This window comes from Eleutherodactylus coqui, chromosome 10 (genome assembly GCF_035609145.1).
Source record: "Eleutherodactylus coqui strain aEleCoq1 chromosome 10, aEleCoq1.hap1, whole genome shotgun sequence".
Lineage (NCBI taxonomy): Eukaryota > Metazoa > Chordata > Amphibia > Anura > Eleutherodactylidae > Eleutherodactylus > Eleutherodactylus coqui.
In genome coordinates, this window is record NC_089846.1 from 114,837,747 (window position 1) to 114,862,946 (window position 25,200).

Sequence of the window (25,200 nt, forward strand, 5' to 3'; positions counted from 1 at the left end):
TCGGCCAGGAGATTCGAACGGAGCAGGAAAACCTCCGATTGATATTGCGCTTGTTAGAATGCGATTTTCACTGCAATTGTGATACAAATTGCAAGAAAATCGCATGGTTTTTCAATAGGAAAATGGATTCACATGTGCGAGTTTTGTGTGTTACAAGACGCAGAAAAGAGCCCGTTGTTTCCAATGCATCTATTTACATGATCATTCTTCTTCTTGCTGCGTCGCTGCAATGCACAAAACTTGCAACGCATAAATATCGCACAGGAAACTTGCCCGCCTCGGGCTGGATTCACACGGTCAAGTGCAATATCCGTCCGAGAAACTCAGGCCGATATCGCACTCTTAAACCCACGATGACTGCGAGTGCAATGTGTTTTGTAAGAAAATCGCCCTGCGTTGCGGTACTTTCACGCGTATGAAAACGGCATGTTGTTTCAACAGTAAAAATCGCATCGTACTCATAACTCTCCCGTAGCAATTAATGGACGCGTTTCCGCAATATCGCAAAAATTAAGAAATGCTGCAGCTTTTCTGTCTCGTAACATTGAGAGAAAACGTGCAAATGAAAATGAACCCGCTTAAAGTAAAGGGTCCTATTTTTGTGCGTCTCGCAACGGATAAATCACACGTGTAAATACGGTCTCTGAGAGATATCAAAGAATACAGCAAAGTCATAACTGTCTGTTACATTCACAATTGGAGTGCTTCCCCGCAAGCCTTCTCGGCACTGATTGACAGACTGCTCTCTATCTGTGTATATACATGCAGCCTGTCAAGTACTGCTGACAGATGGGGGGTAAGTGCTAGACACTAGATGTAACTATGAGTTGTCCCATCAAGACACCCCTATACATATAACCTGGACATATGGATTACAATGTAGAGGGTCCCTTGTTAAAGACCCTTGTCTATTAGCCAGAGAGCTTTGGGGGACTTTGGAATATCCCCATGTCCCTGATTTCAAAGGGTGCTGGGTAGAGATGAGCAAGCATACTCGCTAAGGACAATTAATCGATCGAGCATTGCCCTTAGCGAGTACCTGTCCGCTCGGGAGCAAAGATTCGGCTGCCGGCAGCGGGCGGGGTAGAGCGGGGAGGGGAGCGGAGGGGAGATTTCTCTCTCCCTCTCTCCCCCCCTCCCCCCTGCTTATGGCCGCAACTCACCTGTCACCCGCGCCGCCACCCGAACCTTTGCTCCCGAGCGGGCAGGTACTCGCTAAGGACAATGCTCGATCGAGTAATTGTCCTTAGCGAGTATGCTCGCTCATCTCTAGTGCTGGGTAATCTTGCAATTTCCTTACAGCCAAGACAATTTTGCTAATAGTACAACCTATTTAAGGTAATCAGATTTGCATATTTGTCCAATAACAACTTGCATGCAGAAATATTTGCCCACTTTACCAACCCATGTTATATTCACCCCCTCTAAAAATTCTCCTTTCTTCTCCGACACGTCATTAAAAGTGCCATTGCATATTAATTTCACACCCAGATCCAGTCTTATTTTTGTTTCATTTGTCCAGTTTCCAAAAATGAACTAGTGCAATTTGCCAATATTATTATTTTTTTGGTTGCGATACCATAGTAGAAAAATTCACCAGTTCTTAAGAAAACTATAGGCGTTCCTTATAAAGTTCCTGAAGGGCGCTACTGACAATGCTACTTTAGATAGAGAATCCGTCTCATCATAGTCCCGTTGCGCCATCTTCTGCAGAGTGGCTGCACGACTGTTGTTATTATTGTTCACACCAGCCATTGCTCCCGCTTCCTCTTCTTCAGGACAACCTAGGAGTATCAGAAGGTTCCTATCCGTCTTCAGCCTTAGGTATTGCCAAGCTTTTTGGCCATTATAGTCCCGAATATGGATATCCGCATTGTATGCACCGACCAAAACTTTGATGAGCATGTCATGCCCCTGTAGTGCTGCAATGTGGAGTGGAGTTAAGCCACCACTAGCGCGAGTATTGATATCCAAAGAGTAACCGCTAGCACTTGCAAAATCCATGAGTTTTATTAAATCCTCGTGGTGACCATGTTTGGCAATCCAATGGATCACAGAGTAACCAGTTACAAAATCTCTTTTGTAAATCAAATTAGGATCCTCCTGTAGCGAATCCTTTAGTTCTTCGAAGTTGCCTTCTGCAACCATTATCATCCATGCATGCTCCACAGGGTCTAGTACTAAATCGCTGACCCCTGAATCTTGAGGCTGCTGTTCTGGACCATCAAAGGCATCAAAATTAGCTGCTGAGATCCATGCTCCACCAAACGGCAGTGATCCGGTTGCACTCCACAAGCTTCCTCTCATTCCTCTTTTCCTTTTGCTTATGGTGGCAGGTGACGGAGTCCTGCTCATGCTTTCCATCCTCTTCATGCTCCTTGCATCTCGTATAAAGGAAGATCTGTTCTCCACATCTACTTCTGCACTTGAGGTTGACTTCTTCATGCTGGTCTATAGTGACTGCCTCTTCTCTCCGGCTTTTTTCTTTAGGACTCCGCCAATCTAATACGTAAGAATTAATTTTCCTGCGCAGGTTTTCAAGAGGACTCAGTTGCATCAGTGACAAATATTCATATTTTTGGAACTTTCAAGTTGTCTCCTGCCTCCGAATGACAGGACATCAACCGACGTCTACAGGCATGAATCGCTATGACTTCTTCTTTAAGATGTTGCAAGCTGCTTCCGTTATCTGTTGGCATGTGACAAAGATATAGAAAAGCAGGAACAGTTATTTTAACTCTTCATTGGCAAAAGAATAAGTGTCCTCTGCAAGTTTCTTCTGTAAGAAGTCGAATTCTAAGTATTTAATCCCTACCCAAATCACCTACACTATCATCAATCAAGGACTGGATATTGAATACTGTATCTGTGTTAGGAAATCTACAGTTAGCTAATGAGAGATGAGGGGAAAAGAGGGAGCGGACGTGTACTTGAGAGTTACAAAGTCTATAAACCGATGTTTTGGTTTGGGGATTTTAGTTTAGTTTCTCCAAACTTTTTTCTAGATATGGGATCAAGATTGATCAATTCTTGATGAGTCTGAGAGGGTGCCGCCGGTCCACGAAACGTCACATGAGGACCTGCAAATACATGGAATAAAGGTAGGGGAAAAACTGGTTGATGGGGCAATCCCTTTTCTTAAAGAGGCATGAGACATATTTCTGAGCTCGACTCTTCAGTTTGTATTAAGAATGAATCCTGGATACAATAGACGCGTTTCAGAGCCGTTGCGCCCCTTCATCAGTATTTTAGCTGGGGACGCAAAGCCAGTATTGGTGTGTTCTCTTTACTCCAGTCCTCTGTAAAGAGAACACACTAATGTTAGCTGTGTCCCCCCAGCTAAAATATAGAGGAAGGGGCACAATGGTCCTGAAACGCGTCTATTGTATGCTGGATCAATTCTTAATAAAAACAGTCGAGCTCAGAAATACGTCTCGGGCCTCTTTAAGAAAAGGGATGGTGTCTACAACCATTTCTTTCCTACATTAATTCCAAGGAAATCCACAGTGGCTCTTGCCAAAACTGGTTTGTAGCACATTGTTTGCCAGGTTTCCTTGAGTCAAGTGAGACTTTGAAATTTTACAGTTTCAAAAGTGGTTGGTGCACAAATGTGTGATGTGGGTGCTGGTTAGGCTACTTTCACACTTTGTCTTTTCTGCATGTCTGAGATTTCCATCAGGAAGATTCCTGATGGAAATCTCAGCCGTATACCATTAACAGATGCCACTGCGCTATTTCATGCACTATAAAAGTAAAAATCACTCGCCAGTTGATTGGTGCGGGTGGGGGTTATGGTTCTGTATACCGTATGCACTAAAGACTAAGCTAAAGATGAAGTCTAGCCTTATTAGTCCAAGCTCTACAAAATACAGTACAGTGCAACAGTTTTAGGCAGGTGTAGAAAAAATGCTATACTGTAAGAAGTTTTTCAAAAATAGGGGATGGAAAACCGCAGAAGGGCTACGGGACCGAAAATCGTACAGAATAGAGCATGCTGTGTTTTTCTTGCCACAAACGGTGCTCCATAGAAGACCATTAGCGGTATTTGCTGCGGAATCCGGGGACAGCTGCTGGTCCCAGATTCCGCAAATCAAATCTGACCTTGTGCAGAAGCCCTTACCATGCAGAATTTTTTCCACATCTGCCTAAGGCCGCCTGCAGACGGGCGGGTCGGATCTGGCGGCGAGGATTCTTGCCGCGGGACCCGACCCGAGCGCCTACAGGGACCAGCGCGTACTCACCCGCGCCCCGCAGCTCCGGCTCTTTCATGTGCCGGCTGCCGGGCAGCCGGCGCATGCGGAGACCGGAGCCGGCGGCCGGGTGAGTGACGAGATTTCGCGCGGCCAAACCGCGGCCATCTGCATAGGATTGCGTGTGTTAACGCAATCCTATGCAGTCTTTGAGCGGCGGAAATCCCGCTGCGGGATTTCCGCCCGTGTGCAGGCGCCCTAATTAAACGTGTGCACAGTATGTATTTATCAAAAAGGTGTCCTCAACTTTTCAAGTGGGTCACAACTTTATATGTCATTGCAAACTAGAGTCCTTAGAGTTATTATTTTCGCTGATGGCAATAAGTCCACATACTCTTTTCCCAACCTGGTAGGCGGCAGTATCAGTAAGTGCGTGAGATGCACATCATGTAGACCGAGAGATGGTGGTAGAAAAATAACCATAACCCCTCCATGAGCCACCCGGATGGGACCCACGAGCTGTAGGGGACCACTGGTCTGAAGACACATGCAGCTCCTGATTCATTACAGTTTGTACTATTCTCCATGCGCTCACTATAATAAACAGTCTCCTCATCTTCTTATTGCCAGTTCAAAGACTATGGGGCAGATTTACACCACCTATTAGTTGACTTAGTTCTACGCAGGTTTTGCGCATTTTTGGTGCACAAGGTCCCATTAAGGCAACGCCCTCTTTCCCAGTAAGCCACACCCCTTTTCACATATGCAAAAAAAAAAGGGTCCAAAATGCAACATAAATGTGCAGCAAATTCTGGTGCAATTTTCAAAAGTATTTGTGCCAGAATTGTGCCCAACATATAAATGATACAAAATGTAGAAGCAACATCCTGATGGCACGAGCTCTATGGAACAAATAGATTGTTACTCTATAGGGTTTCCCTACGTTCTTTACTGCCACTATTCACAGTACTAGATTGAACATAAGATGATAGGAAAAATACTTCAATGTTTTAAGAACTGTTCATTTTGATTGGCAAGGACTTCAGGATAAGCTACATTGTCAATATACCAACTTCCATCTGAGCGTACCCCTAAAATTAAATCAGGGTATATTTTGACTTTTAAGTTCTGTTTCTTGGTGACTCTCGAAAATGCTACATACAACCTTCCATGAACGAACGCAGGGCACTAAAGATAAATTCCAACATTGTTGAAAGTCTGTCCCTGAGATTAGTTGATAGTAATCGCAAAGGCCAGTCGAAGTGGGCTGGTTACGATTGGTCCATCCAGCGCTGCTACATTTGGCTGAGCAGACCTCGATGAACCAATCACAGCCGTCCTGGAGGCAGGATTTTTGAATTGGATGAGCTGCGGCAGTCTGGTGATGAGTCGCGGCTCAGCTAATTCATAAATGCCGCCTGCAAGACACGCTGGTTATAATTGGTCCATCCAATGCTGCTGTGATTGGCTAAGCAGTGCGTGATGAACCAATCACAGCCATCGTGGAGGTGGGATTTTTGAATTGAATTCTCCCTTCAGCACCACCCCTCACCTTCAGCATCGCCCTGCTGCCCCTTCAGCACCACCCCTCTCCTTCAGCGCTGCCTGCTCTCCTTCAGCACTGCCCTGCTGTCCCTTCAGCACCGCCCATCTCCTTGAGCACCGCCTGCTGCCCCTTCAGCACTGCCCTACTGTCCCTTCAGTACCACACACTCTCCTTCAGCGCCGCCCGCTGTCCCTTCAGCACCGCTTGCTCCAGTGTAGCACTGTCTACTCTCCTTCAGCGCCGCCCGCTGTTCCTTCTGCACCGCCTGCTGCCCCTTCTGCACAGCTCGCTCTTTCCTTCAGCGCCACCAGCTCTCCCTTCTGCGCCACCCACTTTCCCTTCTGCACTGCCTGCTTTCCTTTAGCGCCACCCACTGTCCCTTCTGCACTGCCTGCTCTCCTTCAGCACTGCCTGCTGTCCCTTCTGCACCGCCTGCTCTTCTTCTGTGCTGCCCGCTGTGCCTTCTGCACCGCTTGCTCTCCTTCAGCGCCACCCGCTCTTCTTCAGTGCTGCCCGCTGTCTCTTCTACACCACCCCGCTGTCTCTTCTACACCACCCCACTGTCCTTCAGTGCTATCCCACTGTCTTTTATCGGATAACCTATTGGTTGCTATAGAAGAGTGATTTTACACACTGCTGTAGCAGCCTGTAAAACACGTTCGTCTGACCAAGCCCTTAGGGTGTATTCACATAGGTGAATGCAATGTAGGTCAGTGAAAAACATATTTTTTTATATGAGACTTAGCTGCGATTTTCATGCATGTCCGATATGTTTTTGCTATAAAGACGCAGGATATGCATCCGATTTAAATCCATTTTTCACACGTGTGAAAAAGATCGCATGAGGTTCCAATAGTAAAATGCTTTAAAAACGGATTGCCGTCACAGACAAACTTTCATAGCTTGTGAGTGCGATCTGGGTTTTTTTTAACACTGCCATGGAAAATAATAATAATTTGTGAACAAGAATCACCCCAAAATAAGACAGGCTGCGATTTTTCAAACTTGGACTATTAGTTTAAGAAAAAAATTGCTTGTGTGAATGACCTTATTCAAATGAATGGGTTCTTTTCGTGTGCAAGTTCTCAAAATTGGATGAAACTTGCATGGGAACATCACCTGCGTGAATAATACACCCTGCTGGGTGACAATATGACTAGGGCAATATCTTCTTGGGTTTTACATGTTCTTTCTCCATTCGCTTGAGCATATATTATCTACTCTGATTTACTCCTTCCTATCAATAACATGACATGGTTAATTGGCCTTGTATTCAATTGACCATAGAGTATCTATAAGTGCTTCAAATAAGAGAGACAGATTGTGAGCTCATAGGACAAGGCTGAATGTGAAGACATTTACTGAGTCCCACTCAGTGCTAGGTATACTGTATGCAATTGACTAAATAAATTAGACAGATAGATACAGGGGCGTAACTTGAGGCCGCTGGGGCCCTAATGCAAAATCTGTAATAGGGACCCCTAACTATAATACTTAAAGGGGTTGTCCCGAGGCAGCAAGTGGGTCTATACACTTCTGCATGGCCATAATAATGCACTTTGTAATGTACATTGTGCATTAATTATGAGCCATACAGAAGTTATAAAAAGTTTTATACTTACCTGCTCCGTTGCTGGCGTCCTCGTCTCCATGGTGCCGACTAATTTTCGCCCTCCGATGGCCAAATTAGCCGCGCTTGCGCAGTCCGGGTCTTCTCCTCTTCTCTATGGGGCTCCGTGTAGCTCCGTGTAGCTCCGCCCCGTCACGTGCCGATTCCAGCCAATCAGGAGGCTGGAATCGGCAATGGACCGCACAGAAGCCCTGCGGTCCATGGAGACAGAGGATCCCGGCGGCCATCTTCAGCAGGTGAGTATGAAGACGCCGGACCGCCGGGATTCAGGTAAGCGCTGTGGGGGTTGTTTTTTTAACCCCTGCATCGGGGTTGTCTCGCGCCGAACGGGGGGGGGGTTTAAAAAAAAAAAAAACCCGTTTCGGCGCGGGACAACCCCTTTAAGAATAGTGCAAGTCTATTCACATGAGGAAGAGAGACCTTATGGGCTCCTTAAGACTTAAGGGCCCGGGTGCAACTGCATCCTCTGCACCCCTACAATAACAGCCCTAGACAAATAGATAGATAGATAGATAGATAGATAGATAGATAGATAGATAGATAGATAGATAGATAGATAGATAGATAGATGGAATCATTTAGTTATAGCTATACCATTTCTACAATACATTATATGGCCAGGACTAAGTACTTACAGTTTTCCCGAGCGTGAAAAGGTGAGTCTGATCAGGAGTAGCCAGATTCCAACCTGTGGTCTGGACAATGTCCACGTCCCTCCCCTCCCAATCTAATAATCAAATGTCTTCCGTCTTCCTGTGAAGTTTGCCAATAGTCACTAACAGAAATAACAGCGGTTTCTTAGCTGTGACCTCTGTACCTAGAACAGGTCTGACTAGTCGACTGGTGTTCGCTCAGTCTCACATTCAGTATACATGAGCAGAGAACACAAGGGCAGAGAGGGAGGAAGAGAGCGAAATAACATGTATCCACAAGACAGAGGTCACAGGGAAAGGACCTTAGTGTAATGACTTACTTCCTTCATGAGTCCTTAGAGGAAAGAGCCACCCTTGTGAAACTCTGCATGGACTGTTGTCAAACTGCAACTTCTAGTGACACTTTATATGTATCATATTCATCGTGTTTACTGTGCAAACATTACTGGTAACACATAGCCGGCACGCCCATATAAATATTTATTTCCCGTTACTTATATAGCAGCGACATACTGCGCAGCGTGATTGTCATCAGTCTCACCGGGCCTTGTTCCCCCTGGAGCTCACTAATTAGCCTATCTTTAGGTTTTTGGAGTGCGGGAGGGCATACAATCTGCATAGCAGCGCCCAGTTGTCCATTTATTCAGACATTTCCAAGAGGAGTAATAGAGGGTCGGTACAATGTAAGGTTCTAAAAACATATTCTAGAGTAGTTATTTTATGAGAAATACAAAAATGTATGAAAAGAGACATGTCTATGGATCGGTGCGAACCATAGGCATACGCAATTAAGATTGCGTATAGGTGGCGGAATCACTTGCAACCTGCTTGGAGACCAGGCAGAAAAGCCAGAGGAATTCCATCTGGGGAAGGAGAGGAAGAGAGAGATTGTTTTCTGTGATCATTCGCAAGTAGTGATGAGCGAGCATACTCGCTAAGGGCAATTGCTCGAGCAAGCATTGCCTTTAGCGAGTACCAGCCCGCTCGAGAGAAAAGGTTCGGGTGCCGGTGGCGGGCAGGGAGCTGCGGGGGAGAGCGGGGAGGAATGGAGGGGAGATCTCTCTCTCCCTCTCTCCCCCCCGCTCCCCCCTGCTGACTGCCGCTACTCACCGCTCCTCCGCGCCGGCACCCGAACCTTTTCTCTCGAGCGGGCAGGTACTCGCTAAGGGCAAAAACTAGTTCCATGCAGCATGGCCTGGGAGGAAGAGTGAGAGAGATCTCTTTCTCTCTTCCCCCCGCAGCCCACCTGAGCCTGCTCGGATCACTAAGCAGTTACTCGAGAAGAGCGATGCTCGCTTGAGTGACTGTCTTACCGAGTAGGCTCGCTCATCTCTACTGATGAACAACCACTCACACCTACCCTGCATTGGGGTCGGTGCTTAGTATGATACTTGCACATAGATAAGGCTTGTATGGCTCCCTGCCAGTACCAAAGTCACATGTAGTGCCCCATGCAGGCTTACAGCCTATTAGTAATGCCCATATTATTAGACCAGACGGGCTGCCCCACCTTGGTACAAAGGGCAATTATAAAAACTAGTTTCATACAGCCTGGTCAAAGCCCAGACCTCAGTCGAATTGTGAATCTATGGCATGACTTGACTCTAAGTTAAAGGATTTAAAGCAGTGTTGCCTGGAAGAATGGGCTAAAATCCCAGTGTCTAGATGTAGTAAGCTAGTAGAGACAGACCCCAAGAGCGGCAAATGGTGCCTCTACAAAGTATTGACTTTCAGGGGGTGAATACTTATGCACATTAAAGAGATCTGTTTTTTTTTTGTTTTAATTAATATCACAACTACCCGAAAAATGCAATTTAATTCCAGGTTGTAAAGCAACAAAACAAGAAAAACACCAAGACGGGGAGGGGAGGAATACTTTTGCAAGTCACTGTATTCTTGAGCTGCATACCTATAAACAAACAGGTTTTCTTGCTCATAACCATCTATAACATTTTAACGACATTGTCCGCCTCATATATAACATTGCTGAACACAACTTCTGGTGCCTAAGATGTTAGAACATTTTTTTTTATATTTCTGGGTCGTAGATTCTGAAAATGGCATCCGTTTTTGCCCTCCTTTTCACTACAAACGAGTTGATTTCAATATTATATCACTATTAATAACTATATTATTTGAAAACATATGATATTGAAGGATATATGCCATGAAGCTTAGAGAGTGAACTACAAACACAAGTTTCTTCATTGGGACATGTCACTAAACTCTCGGTTCTGTGATTTCCGATGATGTCATGTTCCTGGACATTCACGATGGATGCTCCAACAGTAGGCTGTGTTACACGGCCGCCAGGCCGGGCCCCCACAGCTCCAGGATGAGGGCTCCGCCTCACCCGGACACCGTCACCCTTAGTGGAAACCCCATCTCTAACAGGCTGCCATCATATGTGTTTCCCATCGTCCACGGCACTGTTCTTCCATGATCCTTATTTCTTGGTGAAATCGTTCCCCATGTTCGCTGCTGACATCACTAAGACTCAATGGAAATCAATCCAAATAACTGTACAGATAGCGCAACTTGATATATATTCTCCATGAGTGCCCTGTAGTTAGCCGCCTTCTTTTCAAGAAAGTTCTCTCAATATTGTTTATAGCATCTTGAAAACGCTGGTCTTTCATGAGGTCCCTGATTTGAGGTCCATCAAATATACCTGCTTTTAGTTTCTCCATGCTCTCCATGCTCACCCCAGGAAACTTTCCAATATGATCTTTTCTCTGTCCACCAAATGTTCTGTGATATTTTTTTCCAAGAACCATGTTTTCTCCCAAAGGCCGCTGTCTTCTCACCAACTGTTAATCTTTGACTCTGCTGTCCCACAGACATAGACAACAAGGGCACTTCGTGTACCCACCCTGCTGCCCTAGAAGGAAATTTACCATTTTCAAATCCACACAGATGATCCAGTGGTGATGGCGATAGGCTATCCTCTCTAGGGCTGTGACTATTGTTGCCTGATCTTCCCTCATACTAACTGACTGACCAATAGGAATTGGCCTGAATCTGTTTCCATTATGCAGAAGTACACATTTTAGGCTGCGTTTAGAGCTATCTAAGGACAGCCGCCATTCGCTTGGTGTGGACTCGCTCGCATTCAGTTTCCTCTGTAACTTTTGCACCTTGTTGCAGAAAACAAAATAATTTTCTTTTGTGAAGAATGGCAGAAACTCTTCTTCTCTGTTGTGGTTTACTGAGATTTTAGATCCCGGTAGCAGTAAACTTTTTTCTGCCAGCCGGGAAGCTAACAACTTGGATGCTTTTTTGGGAAGATTTAGGTTTCTTATAAGGTCGTTCAATTCAATTGATTCAAACCCGATGCAGCTAATGAGGGTTCTTCAAAATCGCTGTCATGTTGCTCAGATTACTTTTTCACCAGCCGGTTCATCTGTTTTTTCGGAGAGCTCTGGAAGGCTGCTATATATTGGTACAGGTGTATCTGTGGTACAGGGCATTGAGCGGAGGTTAAAGGGGTTGTCCTGCGCCGAAACGTTTTTGTTTTTTTTTCAACCCCCCCCCCCCCGTTCGGCGCGAGACAACCCCGATGCAGGGACTTAAAAAAAAAACAGCACAGCGCTTACCTGAATCCCCGCGCTCCGGTGACTTCTATACTTACCGGTTGAAGATGGCCGCCGGGATCTTCTTCCTCCGTGGACCGCAGGTCTTCTGTGCGGTCCATTGCCGATTCCAGCCTCCTGATTGGCTGGAATCGGCACGTGACGGGGCGGAGCTACACGGAGCTACACGGAGCCCCATTGAGAAGAGAAGAAGACCCGGACTGCGCAAGCGCGGCTAATTTGGCCATTAGACGGCGAGAATTAGACGGCTCCATGGAAATGAGGACGCTAGCAACGGAGCAGGTAAGTGAAAAACTTTTTATAACTTCTGTATGGCTCATAATTAATGCACAATGTACATTACAAAGTGCATTAATATGGCCATAAGTGTATAGACCCACTTGCTGCCGCGGGACAACCCCTTTAAATCCTGATATGTCCACCCACTCCATTTTTTTTTCCATCTATGCCCTTTACATTCATCAAACAAAAGTAACAGAGTAATCGCTCTGGTTGCTCTGATCGTGCCAAACCATTGGTATATCAAATGTCATGCACTTCCTTTTCCCATTCCACCATTGTCGCAGGTGTTTTGCACACAATATATGGCGCCCAAGGCTTGTCTTGGTCCCCCAGTTTCACCGTGAAGTAAGCTAAATAAGCCCTTTTCACAAAGTCCGTGGTTATAACTCGTCTCTGCTGAGGGAATGTGTATTCCCTGCAAATGAAACAAAAAAACATCAGGATGACGGACACGTTCTTCTTGATGTAGCCAAATCTATGTCTGTAATGAAAACAAAACAGATGTGAACATCAGCAAAATCAAGGATATAAACACAAACAGTAAACAAATTCTGCTGCCAAAATAAAGTGATAATAATATCAGCAATATCTCAAAAACTAGAGATCGTACAAAGAAAAGAAAAGCATTTCTGGAATCAGCGGCACAAAAATACCCAGAATCAGGTAAAAAATTTCCAGGCACTAGGAAAAAAAATAATGTTTCCCGGTGTAATAAGTGCAGGGCAGTAAATATTGGGTATTTTGACAACTTACTAATAAAATGGGGCATCTTTACGTAGACCAGTGTTCTATGCACCAGTCTAAGTAAAGTTTGTACCAGAGAAACTATTGTATTAAGAAACGTAAGCCTCTTCATATATTTTGATTGTTCCCAGCAAGAGAAACCAGGTAATCTTGTAGATATGACACCTTTTAATGGCTAACAAAAATACATGATGCTATAGCGAGCTTTCCAACCTCTTAGGGTTCTTCATCAGGTATAATGAAATAGGTCCGAAGAGGCATGCATATATGTGACAAGGCACAGACATGGATGTGATTAATTTGCACTTAAAAGAATACCACCACAGGATGAGTAGAGAAATATATACATCAAAAAGTCCATCGTCTACAGCACGTGTCAAACACAAGGCCCGTGGGCCGAATCTGGCCTGCTGCCTTGTTCAATGTGGCCCGCGAGCATGGCCGGCATCGCATGCCGGCGGCCGGTCACCACAGCAGTGAATACCAGCGGGGAGCGTGGCTCCCCCGTGGGTATTCAGTCAGTGGCGCCAATCCCAGGCGCACACTGTAACATCGGTGTGCACCCAGGATCCTCCTCCCCCTCCCCTGGTTCCGCGAAAGCAGAAGGGAGGAGGCGTCGGACGTGCACACTGACGTCACAGTGTGTACCTGCAATCAACGAGCGCGACAGAGAGCAGCGGAGCAGCGGCATTTCTATAAGGAGGACGTAAGTATATAAGAGTAGGGGGTATAGGAGAGGAGGGTGGGAGCAAAAAAGGGATATAGGCAGAGTGGGGAATGGGTTCTTTCAGTGGCATAGGAGAACAGGGGGCGCTATTACTACTGGGGCTGATATAGGAAATACAATTAGTAATAGTGTCCCCTATATCGGCTCCAGTAGTAGTAGCATTACTACTGATGCCTCTGTAGGGGTCACTATTACTGCGGTGGCCACTGTAGGGGTCACTATTACTGCGGTGGCCGCTGTAGGGGTCACTATTACTGCGGTGGCCACTGTAGGGGTCACTATTACTGCGGTGGCCGCTGTAGGGTCACTATTACTGTGGTGGCCACTGTAGGGTCACTATTACCGCAGTGGCCGCTGTAGGGGTCACTATTACTGCGGTGGCCACTGTAGGCTCACTATTACTGCGGTGGCCGCTGTAGGGGGTCACTATTACTGCGGTGGCCGCTGTAGGGGGTCACTATTACTGTGGAGATCCCTGTAGTGGTCACTATTACTACGGTGGCCGCTGTAGGGGTCACTATTACTGTGGAGATCCCTGTAGGGGTCACTATTACTGTGGTGGCTGCTGTAGGAGTCACTATTACTGCGGTGGCCACTGTAGGGGTCACTATTACTGCTGAGGCCCTATGTAGGCGTCACTATTACTGCGGTGGCCGCTGTAGGGGTTACTATTACTGCTGATGCCTCTCTAGGGGTCACTATTACTGCGGAGACCCCTGTAGGGGTCACTATTACTGCTGAGGCCCCTGTAGGGGTCACTATTACTGTGGTGGCTGCTGTAGGGGTCACTATTACTGCGGTGGCCGATGTAGGAGTCACTATTACTGCGGTGGCCGCTGTAGGGGTCACTATTACTGCGGTGGCCGCTGTAGGGGTCACTATTACTGCGGTGGCCGCTGTAGGGGTCACTATTACTGCGGTGGCCACTGTAGGGGTCACTATTACTGTGGTGGCCGCTGTAGGGGTCACTTTTACTGCGGTGGCCGCTGTAGGGGTCACTATTACTGCGGTGGCCGCTGTAGGGGTCACTATTACTGTGGAGATCCCTGTAGGGGTCACTATTACTGTGGTGGCTGCTGTAGGGGACACTATTACTGCGGTGGCCGCTGTAGGGGTCACTATTACTGCGGAGACCCCGGTAGGGGTCACTATTACTGCTGAGGCCCTATGTAGGCGTCACTATTACTGCGGTGGCCGCTGTAGGGGTTACTATTACTGCTGATGCCTCTCTAGGGGTCACTATTACTGCGGAGACCCCTGTAGGGGTCACTATTACTGCTGAGGCCCCTGTAGGGGTCACTATTACTGTGGTGGCCGCTGTAGGGGTCACTATTACTGCGGTGGCCGCTGTAGGAGTCACTATTACTGCGGTGGCCGCTGTAGGGGTCACTATTACTGCGGTGGCCGCTGTAGGGGTCACTATTACTGCGGTGGCCACTGTAGGGGTCACTATTACTGTGGTGGCCGCTGTAGGGGTCACTTTTACTGCGGTGGCTGCTGTAGGGGTCACTATTACTGCGGTGGCTGCTGTAGGGGTCACTATTACTGCAGTGGCCGCTGTAGGGGTCACTATTACTGCAGTGGCCGCTGTAGGGGTCACTATTACTGCGGTGGCCGCTGTAGCGGTCACTATTACTGCGGTGGCCGCTGTAGGGGTCACTATTACTGCGGTGGCCACTGTAGGGGTCACTATTACTGCGGTGGCCACTGTAGGGGTCACTATTACCGCGGTGGCCGCTGTAGCGGTCACTATTACTGCGGTGGCCGCTGTAGCGGTCACTATTACTGCGGTGACCGATGTAGGGGTCACTATTTCTGCTGAGGCTGCTGTGGGGGTTACTATTACTACTGGTCCTGCTGTGACGGTCACTATTATGGTGGATACCTCTGTGGGAGTAACTATTACTACGGAGGTCTCTGTGGGGGTCACTATTACTACTGCTATTACTATGCAGGGCACCAAGGGAGGCATTATTTGGGACACAGGTGCTAAAGAGGTGGAAGGGGTTGGCTACTATCTAACCTGCTCCTAAAAGACATATTGGTCTTTTACGTAGGTGGCACACCGTAACATTGCTGGTGCACCAATTTGAAAATGTCCAGCAAGAGAAAAATTGATGCAGAAGGAAGACAGTTTAATGAAAGATGGGAGAGTGAGTACATGTTTGTGCTTCAGGGAGAAGAAACGCTATGTCTTTTGTGTCATGAGGCAGTGTCCGTGTTGAAGGAGTACAATATACAACGACATTTTGAGACCAAACATGGGACTAAATATGGTAAATATAGTTTGCAAGACAGACAACAAATTGTCCAAGAATTAAAAGGTAGACTGCAATCGCAGCAGAATATGTTTACAAAAGCTACACCCAAAAGTGATTCAGCGGTGAAAGCTAGCTTTATTGTGGCTGAAGAGATTGCACGAGCTTCGAAGTGTTTTTCGGAAGGTGCATTTTTGAAGCAGTGCATGCTAAAAGAGTGTGAGCAGGTGTGCCCCGATTAGAGATGAGCGAGCGTACTCGGTTCGGGTGTTTTTGAACTCAGGCACCGCTTTTTCTGAGTAACTGACTACTCGGACGAAAAGATTCGGGGGGCGCCGGGGGTGAGCGGTGGGCTGCAGAGGGGAGTGGGGGGGGGAGGGAGAGAGAGCTCCTCCCTGTTCCCCACTGCTACCCCCCCCCCCCCCGCTCCACCACGCTGCCCCCCGCATCTTTTCGTCTGAGTAGTGAGTTACTCGGAAAAAGTGGTGCTTGAGTGCAAAAACACCCGAACCGAGTACGCTCGCTCATCTCTAGCCCCGATCAGATGCAGAGTTTTAAAAATGTCAGTTTGTCAAGAAACACCATTGCAAACAGAGTTAAAGGGGTTGTCCCGCGCTGAAATCAAAAAAACAGACCCCCACTTAGTGCACATTTAAACAGCATCCATTTGTTATTTAAAAAATAAAAATTCGCTTACCTGGATCCCCGTTCTGCAGCTTTGAAGATTCTTCTTTTCTTCTTTCAAAGATGGCGCCACTGGTCTTTTCTCACGGTGCACTGCGGGTCTTCTCCCATGGTGCACCGTGGATGTTCTTCTCCAGTCTTGCATTCCACTGCCGATTACAGCCACCTCATTGGCTGATCGGCACCACGTGGCGGAGGCGGAGCTACGGTGACGCGGAGAAGAGGGAGGAGCCAGGACGCAGCTCGTGAGCCAGGAGGGAGACAGAAGAGGAATCCTTCAGTGCGCAAGCGCGACTGTTCGTGCGACCAGAGAAGAGGCTTGATTGTTGCCATGGAGACGGGACGCCAGCACCAGAGGGGGTAAGTGTATAACTTCTGTATGGCCAATATTTAATGCACGATGTATATTACAAAGTGCATTAATATGGCCATACAGAAGTGCATAACCCCACTTGCTGTCGCGGGACAACCCCTTTAATGAACTAGCAGAAAATCTGACAACACAGCTGGTTGAAGAGGCATGCAGCTATCTGGCTTTTTCGTTAGCCGTTGATGAAAGCACGGACAACACGGATACAACGCATCTATCTATTTTTATAAGAGGTGTGAAGGCGGACCTCTTTGTCACAAAGGAGCTCTTGGATGTAATTGCCATGCATGGGACAACAAAAGGGAAGGACATTTTTGATGTGGTGGAGAAGTCCATTACTAAACATAAATTACCCTGGGAAAAGTTGTTGGGGCTAACTACTGACGGCATGCCTGCAATGTGTGGAGAAAAAAACGGGCTTAGTTGGACTTATGAAGGAGAAAATGGAAAAAAGTAACTGCCACACACCTCTGATAACGTATCATTGCATTATCCATCAAGAAGCCCTGTGTGGAAAGGTTCTGGAACTGGATAATATCATGGCCACGGTCATGAAAACAGTAAAGTTCATTCGGGCCCTGTAGCTTGAATCATCGCCAGTTCCAGCTGTTTTTACAAGAGATGGACTCGGAGCATGGAGACGTGCCGTACCATACAGAACTAAGGTGGCTGAGCAGGAGCGCTGTCCTTAAACGATTTTTTGAGCTTCGAGAAGAAATTGCACGTTTCATGCAAAGTAAAGGAAAACCCTTGGCTGAGCTGTCAGATCCAAACTGGCTATGTGATTTTGCTATGTTGTGTGACATAACCGAACATCTCGCTCAACTGAATCAGAAGCTGCAGGGGCGCAAACAAGTAATCACACAGATGTCCGACATGACCACAGCTTTCCTGCGTAAACATCACCTATGGAAATCCCAACTGGACCAGGACAATCTTGCTCACTTTCCGGTTTGCCAGAGCATCTCAGCCTCAGTTCCTGGAGCTTTTTCAAGCATTCGATTGGCTATCAAAGGGAGTCGGTTAATTGATGAGTTTGATCGGCCCTTCTCTGACTTTAGAACCCAGCACTCAAGCTTTGCCATCGTTGACAATCCTTTCACCGCTGACGTCAACAGCGCACCCCATCACCTTCAGATGGAGTTGATTGATATTCAAAGCGATAGTGGACTGAGAGCAAAGTTCCAGGATGCTAAAATCGAGGACTTTTACCGTCTACTGCCCACTGCTTTGATGCCACAGCTCCGACTTCATGCTACCCGTGTTCTTTCCATGTTTGGGAGCACCTATCTATGCGAACACATGTTTTCAATAATGAATCTAAACAAGACCAAGCACAGATCACGCATCACCGATGACAACCTCCATGCAGTTTTACGGATCGCTGCAGCACAAGACCTAAAACCAGACATAGACACACTGACCATGGGAAAATGGTGTCAGACATCGAGCCAAAAAACAAAATAGGTAAGCATTTTTAAAAACTTGAGTTTGAATACATTTGAATGGTTGTGTTTGCATTTTGTTTTGTGTTTTGAATCGCTATGGTTCTCCGCTCGTGAAATCCGCGGCTGCGCTCTCCATAGCAACGCTATGGAAAGCGTTCACTGCGTTACCCGCGGTCAGATTATTGCCACGAATAACGCAATGAACAATTGCCTGTGGACAGGCAGCCTTACAATTACATTCGGCCCTTTGAAGACAACCATCAGGCTGATGTGGCCCTCCGTGAAAATGAGTTTGACACCCCTGGTCTACAGCCAGGCCATCAGATACAACTGGATCTGCTCCAACCCAACAGACAGACAGGAACATCTATGCCATCTTAAAAGGACAATTTTCCATCCCACCTCAGTTGATGACCAAATCACCAGAGCCACCAGGATACCCAGAAATCAACTACTCCAATACACAGAGAAGGAAGGAAACCCCTAGTAGTGGCCTGCAATTCACAGCTAGAGATGCTAAGGAAAACCACAAAGAAACTCCATCATACCCTACACAAGGCTCGGGAAATACAAGTAAAAAAAAAACGACACTGCGCATGAATGCCAGCAAATGTGCGCGGTCATCCAGAGTACAGTTAAGTAAAGTACGCAGGGTCACCGGCCAAGCTCACAGCCAGAATCCGCTGGTGCCTCCCACATGCGGAATCCAACCTGCTTAGTTGAGCCAGGCCTTAATGAATAAATACTGTAGCAAGGCAATACACAGAGTGGCCTGCAGGGAGCTGTAACAGGTCTTCTGTGTACTGGAAGGTGTGCTATTCAGCAGGGACAGCTGTTCAGTGTGTCTGGAGGAGCTTAAATCTCCAGACACATTCAGTCCCTATTTGGAAGCTGGGGCAGAGCTGCTGCTGAAAGCCAGAGCTAGGCTAGGCTCTGAGAAAGAGTTAGAGCTACTCCCTGAGAGGGAGGCTACAAGGAGGCTGAAAGCCAGAGAGAGAGGCTGCAGAAGCAGCATCAGAAGCTAGGAGTCTGAGGTCTGTCACAGACCTGACTGGGCCCGTCACAAGGTCTGACAGAGGAGGACGCCCTCTAGATGTTCCGGGTGGGGGATAGTGATAGAGACCCTGTGGGTTGTGAACCCTGCAATCATTGTATGTTACACAAGTGTTTGCTGCATATAAAATAAAAGCTTACAGACTCTAGAATTTGAAGTAATCCGGGTTTCCTGAGACTTTATGCAGGTAGTGCCAACCATCCTGAATGGAGAAGATGGCATTCCAAGAGCGAGTAACCCCCCCAGGTTGCCACAATACATTACCAGAAACAAGTGCATAACATAAGTACAGCATCAGAACCAAATTCATAACATAATTACATTACCAGAACAAGGCCGCCTGCAGACGGGCGGAAATCCCGCGGCGGGATTTCCCACGGGATTTCCGCAACTAAAAGCCTGCATAGGAGTGCATTACAATACGCACTCCTATGCAGACGGCCGCGGTTTGGCCGCGCGAAATGTCGCGCGGCAAACAAACCGCGGCATGTCCTATTTTTCTGCGGGGCTCGCACAGAAACGTCACTCACCCGGCCAACGGCTCCGGTCTGCGCATGTGCCGGCTGCCCAGCAGCCGGCATATGAAATAGCCGAGGCCACCGGGTGCGGGTGAGTACGCGCTCCTTCCTGCAGGCGTTGGGGTCTGGTCCCGCGGCGAGAATTCTCGCCGACTGATCCGACCCGCCCGTCTGCAGGCGGCCCAAAGCTTATAACATAAATACAGCAGCAGAATAAAGCAATTGTGTTGCAAGCAAGTTGATGGACTGACAGCAGTGCCTCGGAGAACCAGAAGGGTGAAAACAGCCAGGTGAAGGATAATTCATGTAGCTACTGAAGACGCTGCCGCACAGAGGAAAAATATCATCTGGACAGATGGACCTATGGAGACGATTGCCCCCAGCCTACATCCATCTGGTGCCTCCCCACAAGCTGGCATGGGGCCGTATGTAGCTAAAGCTGGCAATTGGCACTATTATATCACATGTCCCTCCATCAGTGGCCATTTGCAGGATGGAGCACCAGCGCTGTGCAGAAGTAAGACTTCATTGGCAAGGGGGTATGGCTTCATAATAAATGAGAAAGGTGCAGAGCGACCAAACACATTGGGGCATATATTGAATTTTGACATCAAAAAGTCACAATTTTAGCAGACGTGCCAAAATTAAGTATTCTAGAGTGTTTATGGAAGCCCAACCACTTTTTAAAGCACTCTGCCTGTCACATTTACTATCATTTACGCCAGAAGCTGGCATAGATTAACTGCAGTCTACGGCAGCTACCAACTGGCATAGATTGCAGTCTGGCACATGGAGGTACCGCTGGATGTTGTAAATGTATTGAGAGGCTTAACTATCTTAATACACTTGTCGCGCTTCCATATGCCACATTGTATCAGTAAGTTGCCAGGATACCCAATATCTCTTGTCCTGTACTTACGATGTAGAAGGCAGCCAACGTCTTTAACGATCAAGACATTTTTTGCCTTCAGTTCTTCACAATTTCTTGTTTTTATTTCCTTGTTGAGTGATTGTTCTCAGTAAGAGAAATCAAGTAATTTTCTTGTTGGCGTGGCTACGGAATATCTCATATTTTTGGAATAGTTGTAGATTTTTTAAAGAGATATAATTTTTTATAATAGCAGAACAGATTGAAAAAAATCCTAACTTTTATTTTTTGCTGTATCATTTTTTGTGACATGTAAAAAAAAGGTTTTATTTAAAAGTATTGTGTTCATTTTTTATTGTACCGCTTTGTTTACTTAATTACTATTTTGTTTGTTAAAATAGTCTCAGTTGGGGTGTTGAACTTCCAGACAGGATTCATACATGCAGCTGTTATTCCTTTCGGATCTGCTTCAGGCTGGGCTCACATGACCGTATGCTCATTACATATTACCTGCGCCGGTTTTGCACCCATAATTCACTGCAGCAAACTCCCATACACTTTCACTTTGCCGCTCCCCCCCCCCCCCATCATAAATTTTTTTTTTTTTAAATCGCACAATGTTCTATTTTGACATGTATTACATACGCATACTTGCCACGATAATGTATGGGGATTTGCAGCACGCAAAAAGTACGCATTGTCATTGTGAACTCCCTGCATGTTCGTGTACAGTACGCCGGAAACACGGTCGCAGTCTTCCAACATTATCTATAGTGTTGTAGAAGATTAGAACTTACTGTATTTGAACATCCATAAAAGGTTATATTTTGCAGAGCTTTTTAGCAGCAAAATGACAGCTTTATCTCCATTTAGGAATGTTGTGTTATGTACTGATAAACTACCACTAGAGGGCTCCCTAGAGACAGTGAAAGAAAGCGAGAAAATCTTAAAGGGGTGGAATGTTTTCAGTAAATTATGTTTATTGTGTAATTTTTTGTATCAATTTTGTATCGGTCTACAATTAAGGCCGGCTTCACACGGCCGTGACGGGCTCCGCCGCGGAATTCCGCGGCGGAGCCCGTCACGGCAGCCCCCCAGAGACCTCAATACTTACCTGCAGATCCGGCGTCCCAGGTCCCGCATGATGCTTCGGTGCGCATGCGCAATAAAGCACGTGACGCGCCGGCTGCGTCATATGACACGCCCACAGCGTCACAAGATAACGTGACGGACGGCTTCCATTGACTGCAATGGAAGCCGTCCGCGCGCATACCCGCGGCAAATAGAGCATGCCGCGGGTGAGTCCGGGTGATTTTATGGTGTGGAATTCCGCGGTGGAATTCCGCACCGTAAGCATTGTGCTATTAGGTTTAATAGAACCTAATAGCTGCGGGCAACGTATTACGCGGCGGAAATCCGTCTGTGGGAAGGAGCCCTAAAACGCTACTCCCGCAACGCAGCGTTTTACCGCTGTTGAGCCAAGAGCGACCCAGCCTATCACTGCGTATGGCAGCAAAATTGTACCTTTTGTGGCAGTGTATCTCACGCTCGCTGTCATGCGCAGTCCACCTGTGTGCTTTCACTGGCTGACGCCGGCGCTGGCTAGCCAATCAGAGCATTATCTTTGCTGGAGGCGGGAAATACAAGCCCCGCTTCCAGAAAGAAATGTTCTGCCGGCACGGAGGGCATCACGGCAGCCTGCAGGAGCGACGGGGACCCGCAAGTTGCATGTTCCCATCGCTCCTGCAGGCTGCTGTGATGTCCTTGAGCAACTTACAGGGTACAGCCAAATGTTGAGTGCCCGGCTCAGCACCCCCCCTCATCAGCAGCCTGGCACTGAATGTGGTACCAGCCTAACGGGGACCCTAGAGAAGGAGGACAACAACAGCCTGTGGATGAAGAAGCTGGTGTATGGTAACTGCAGGGGATGTGGGGGCTGCGGAGACAGGTGACAGTGGGGGAGGGGCTGCACTGTGGGGGGCAGCTGGTGGGAAGTCCTTCCTCAGTAACTTTGTCAGGTGTAAGAGAGAGTCAGCCAGTCCTATAGTCCGTCCATCCCTCAGTTATAATCTGTCTGTCCCTCAGTCAGTCAGTCCTATAGTCTGTACGTCTCTCAGTCAATCCTATAGTCCGTCTGTCTCTTAGTTAGTCAGTCAGTCCTTTAGTCCATCTGTCCCTCACTTAGTCAGTCCTTTAGTCGCGCTTGCCAATGTGTGATCCTCTATGGCCCCCTGTCCACGGCCGTCACGCTTGCGCAGAACGAAATTTTGGCACTGTGATAAGCCACGCCCCCAAACCACACCCCTTTTAAACCATGGCCAATATTTTTTCGTGACAAAGGTGGTAACTCTAGATGTGACAGGGAGGATTTACAGGATGATAGATGAGTCCACAGTCCTAGTTATCTGTGGGGTTCTGTTTCTGGCCACTCTTTTTCTCTCTCCAGCTCTCTACTGGTCAACTCTCACATTTGGAAGTAGCACTAAGTGCTGCATGGTGGCTCCTCTCACTCTCTCAGTCTTCCACATTAATAGCAAGGCGGCCTGGGTGAATAAGGCCCAGAGCACACATCCGGACATCGCTCAGCCTCTTCCATCATGGGGAACCTCATAGGACAAGGCACAGTTTCTCCTGCTCACTACCAGGCTTTCCCTTTCCCAGACTCCAACCAACTTGCAGACTTCTCCCTAGACTACCTTAGACTACTTTGCATTCCACCTTGCAAACACATATATGAAACATGATCACGTGACACAACAAGATACATTTTCCAGACATAACCCAGATGTTAACCCATTCAGTGCTGCAGAAGTGCAATACACATCACAAATGCACACACATTAAAGACACTGTCAATACCAATGCACAAGACAAACAATTAGCATTATGGAGGGGCCCTGTTAAATCTGGGCCACTACTGAATGATCGGTTCAAGAGAGGGTCGGTAGAGAAAGTGACTGTTAGGGCTCATTTAGACGAGCACTGTCTGCGTGCAGTATAGCTGCGTACAAAGATCGCAGCTATACTGCTCTAAAGATCGCGTGAATGGGCTAAATCCAGATACTTGGGGTAGCCCGTTCACACGATCTGAGGTGCGTGCTTTCCAGCTCCCATAAGAGTGTATGGAAAGCACACAGCAAAGATAGGACAAGTCCTATCTTTGTGCACACCATGAAGCACGTCCTGTGCGGGCCTCTAATGCAAGCCCTTCATCAATCAAATCCTGTTAATGTCCTATCCTCAGGATAGGTTATCAATCGTTGATCACTAGGGACCTGCCACTAGGGATCCCAATGCAGCAGGACCAGACATCCTGGAAATCAGCTGATTGTCCAACTCGCTGTCAGTGCAGCAGGGCCGAACACAGTCACCGGGGTTGGAAGTGTCATAGAGGGTTTCACTCCTTTTGATATCAATGGGAGTTGAAGCTTTCTATTACACTTTGGGTACTTCTGTCTCCGACTCCGGGGTTGAACATGGAAGTGTAATAGGAAGCAGCGCGCCCATTGATTTCAAGGGGAGTAAAGCTCTCTATGACACTTCCGCCAATGACCCCGATGACTACATCTGCCACTGCTGAGCTGACAGTGAGATGGACAATCAGGTAATCTCCAGGTATTCCAAGCAGTGGATCCTGTATTTGACCGAAAAACCACTTTAAGTGGAGAATGGCATTTTTCTCTAATAAGATATGTTACAAGTAGAGACGAGCGAACATGCTCGTTTAGAGCAATTACTCGAACGAGTATCGCTTTTTTCGAGTAACTGCTAGAGATGAGCGAGTATACTCGCTAAGGCACATTACTCGAGCGAGTAGTGCCTTAGCCGAGTACCTCCCCGCTCATCTCTCCCCCCCCCGCTCCCCACCACAACTCACCTGTCACCCGCGCTGGCCCCCGAATCTTTAGAGACGAACGGGGAGATACTCGGCTAAGGCACTACTCGCTCGAGTAATGTGCCTTAGCGAGTATACTCGCTTATCTCTAGTAACTGCCTACTCGGGCGAAAAGATTTGGGGGGTGCCAGGGTGGAGCAGGGTGTCGCAGGGGGGAACAGGGGGGAGCTCTCTCTCCCCTCCACTCCCCCCCACAGCCCCCCGCTCACCCCCAGTGCCCCCCGAATCTTTTCGCCCGAGTAGGCAGTTACTCGAAAAAAGCGATACTCGTTCAAGTAATTGCTCTAAACGAGCACGTTCGCTCATCTCTAGTTACAAAATTTCTTATATCCACTAGCACTATTGATTTACGGAACGTTTTTTGAAAGTACAGGGCATATTTAAGGGGAATCCTGAAAACAGTCTATATTGAATTGCCAACTTTAAAACGTGCTCAAAAATAAGACTCTTTCCACATTTTGTGACTGCAGCACTGGTTCCATCCTGGTCTTCGAGGACAGTGCTTTTCTATCCAGTTAAGACCAACATGGACGGAAACTATGGGAGACAGAAACCAAAGAGGTCTCCTCATATATTTACCCCTACGGTGCCCTTCTGGTTTCTGTCCCTATACAGTTTTCTACATAAAAGACTGAAATTGGGATTGAACCAATACTGGAGTCATAAAATGTAATGTGAATGATTAAGACATAGGTTGGAAATTAAGCTGAGGCCCTGATCTCTCGTGTGCCAAAGGGGAT

At 47.3% G+C, this 25,200-nt stretch overlaps 1 protein-coding gene and 1 pseudogene across 1 annotated transcript; one reads left to right on the forward strand and one right to left on the reverse strand.

Annotated features, from left to right (window-relative positions):
- Positions 1-1,248: 1,248 nt before the first annotated feature.
- Positions 1,249-8,237, reverse strand: SOWAHD (sosondowah ankyrin repeat domain family member D). Its single transcript, XM_066579877.1, has 2 exons — positions 8,002-8,237; positions 1,249-2,689 (listed from the first exon to the last, which is right to left on the reverse strand). Exon 2 carries the CDS (start codon positions 2,443-2,445, stop codon positions 1,594-1,596), a length of 852 nt encoding a protein of 283 aa, XP_066435974.1. The 5' UTR covers positions 2,446-2,689; positions 8,002-8,237; the 3' UTR covers positions 1,249-1,593.
- Positions 8,238-15,460: 7,223 nt separating this feature from the next.
- On the forward strand, positions 15,461-18,144 carry LOC136581129 (general transcription factor II-I repeat domain-containing protein 2-like; annotated as a pseudogene).
- Positions 18,145-25,200: the final 7,056 nt, after the last annotated feature.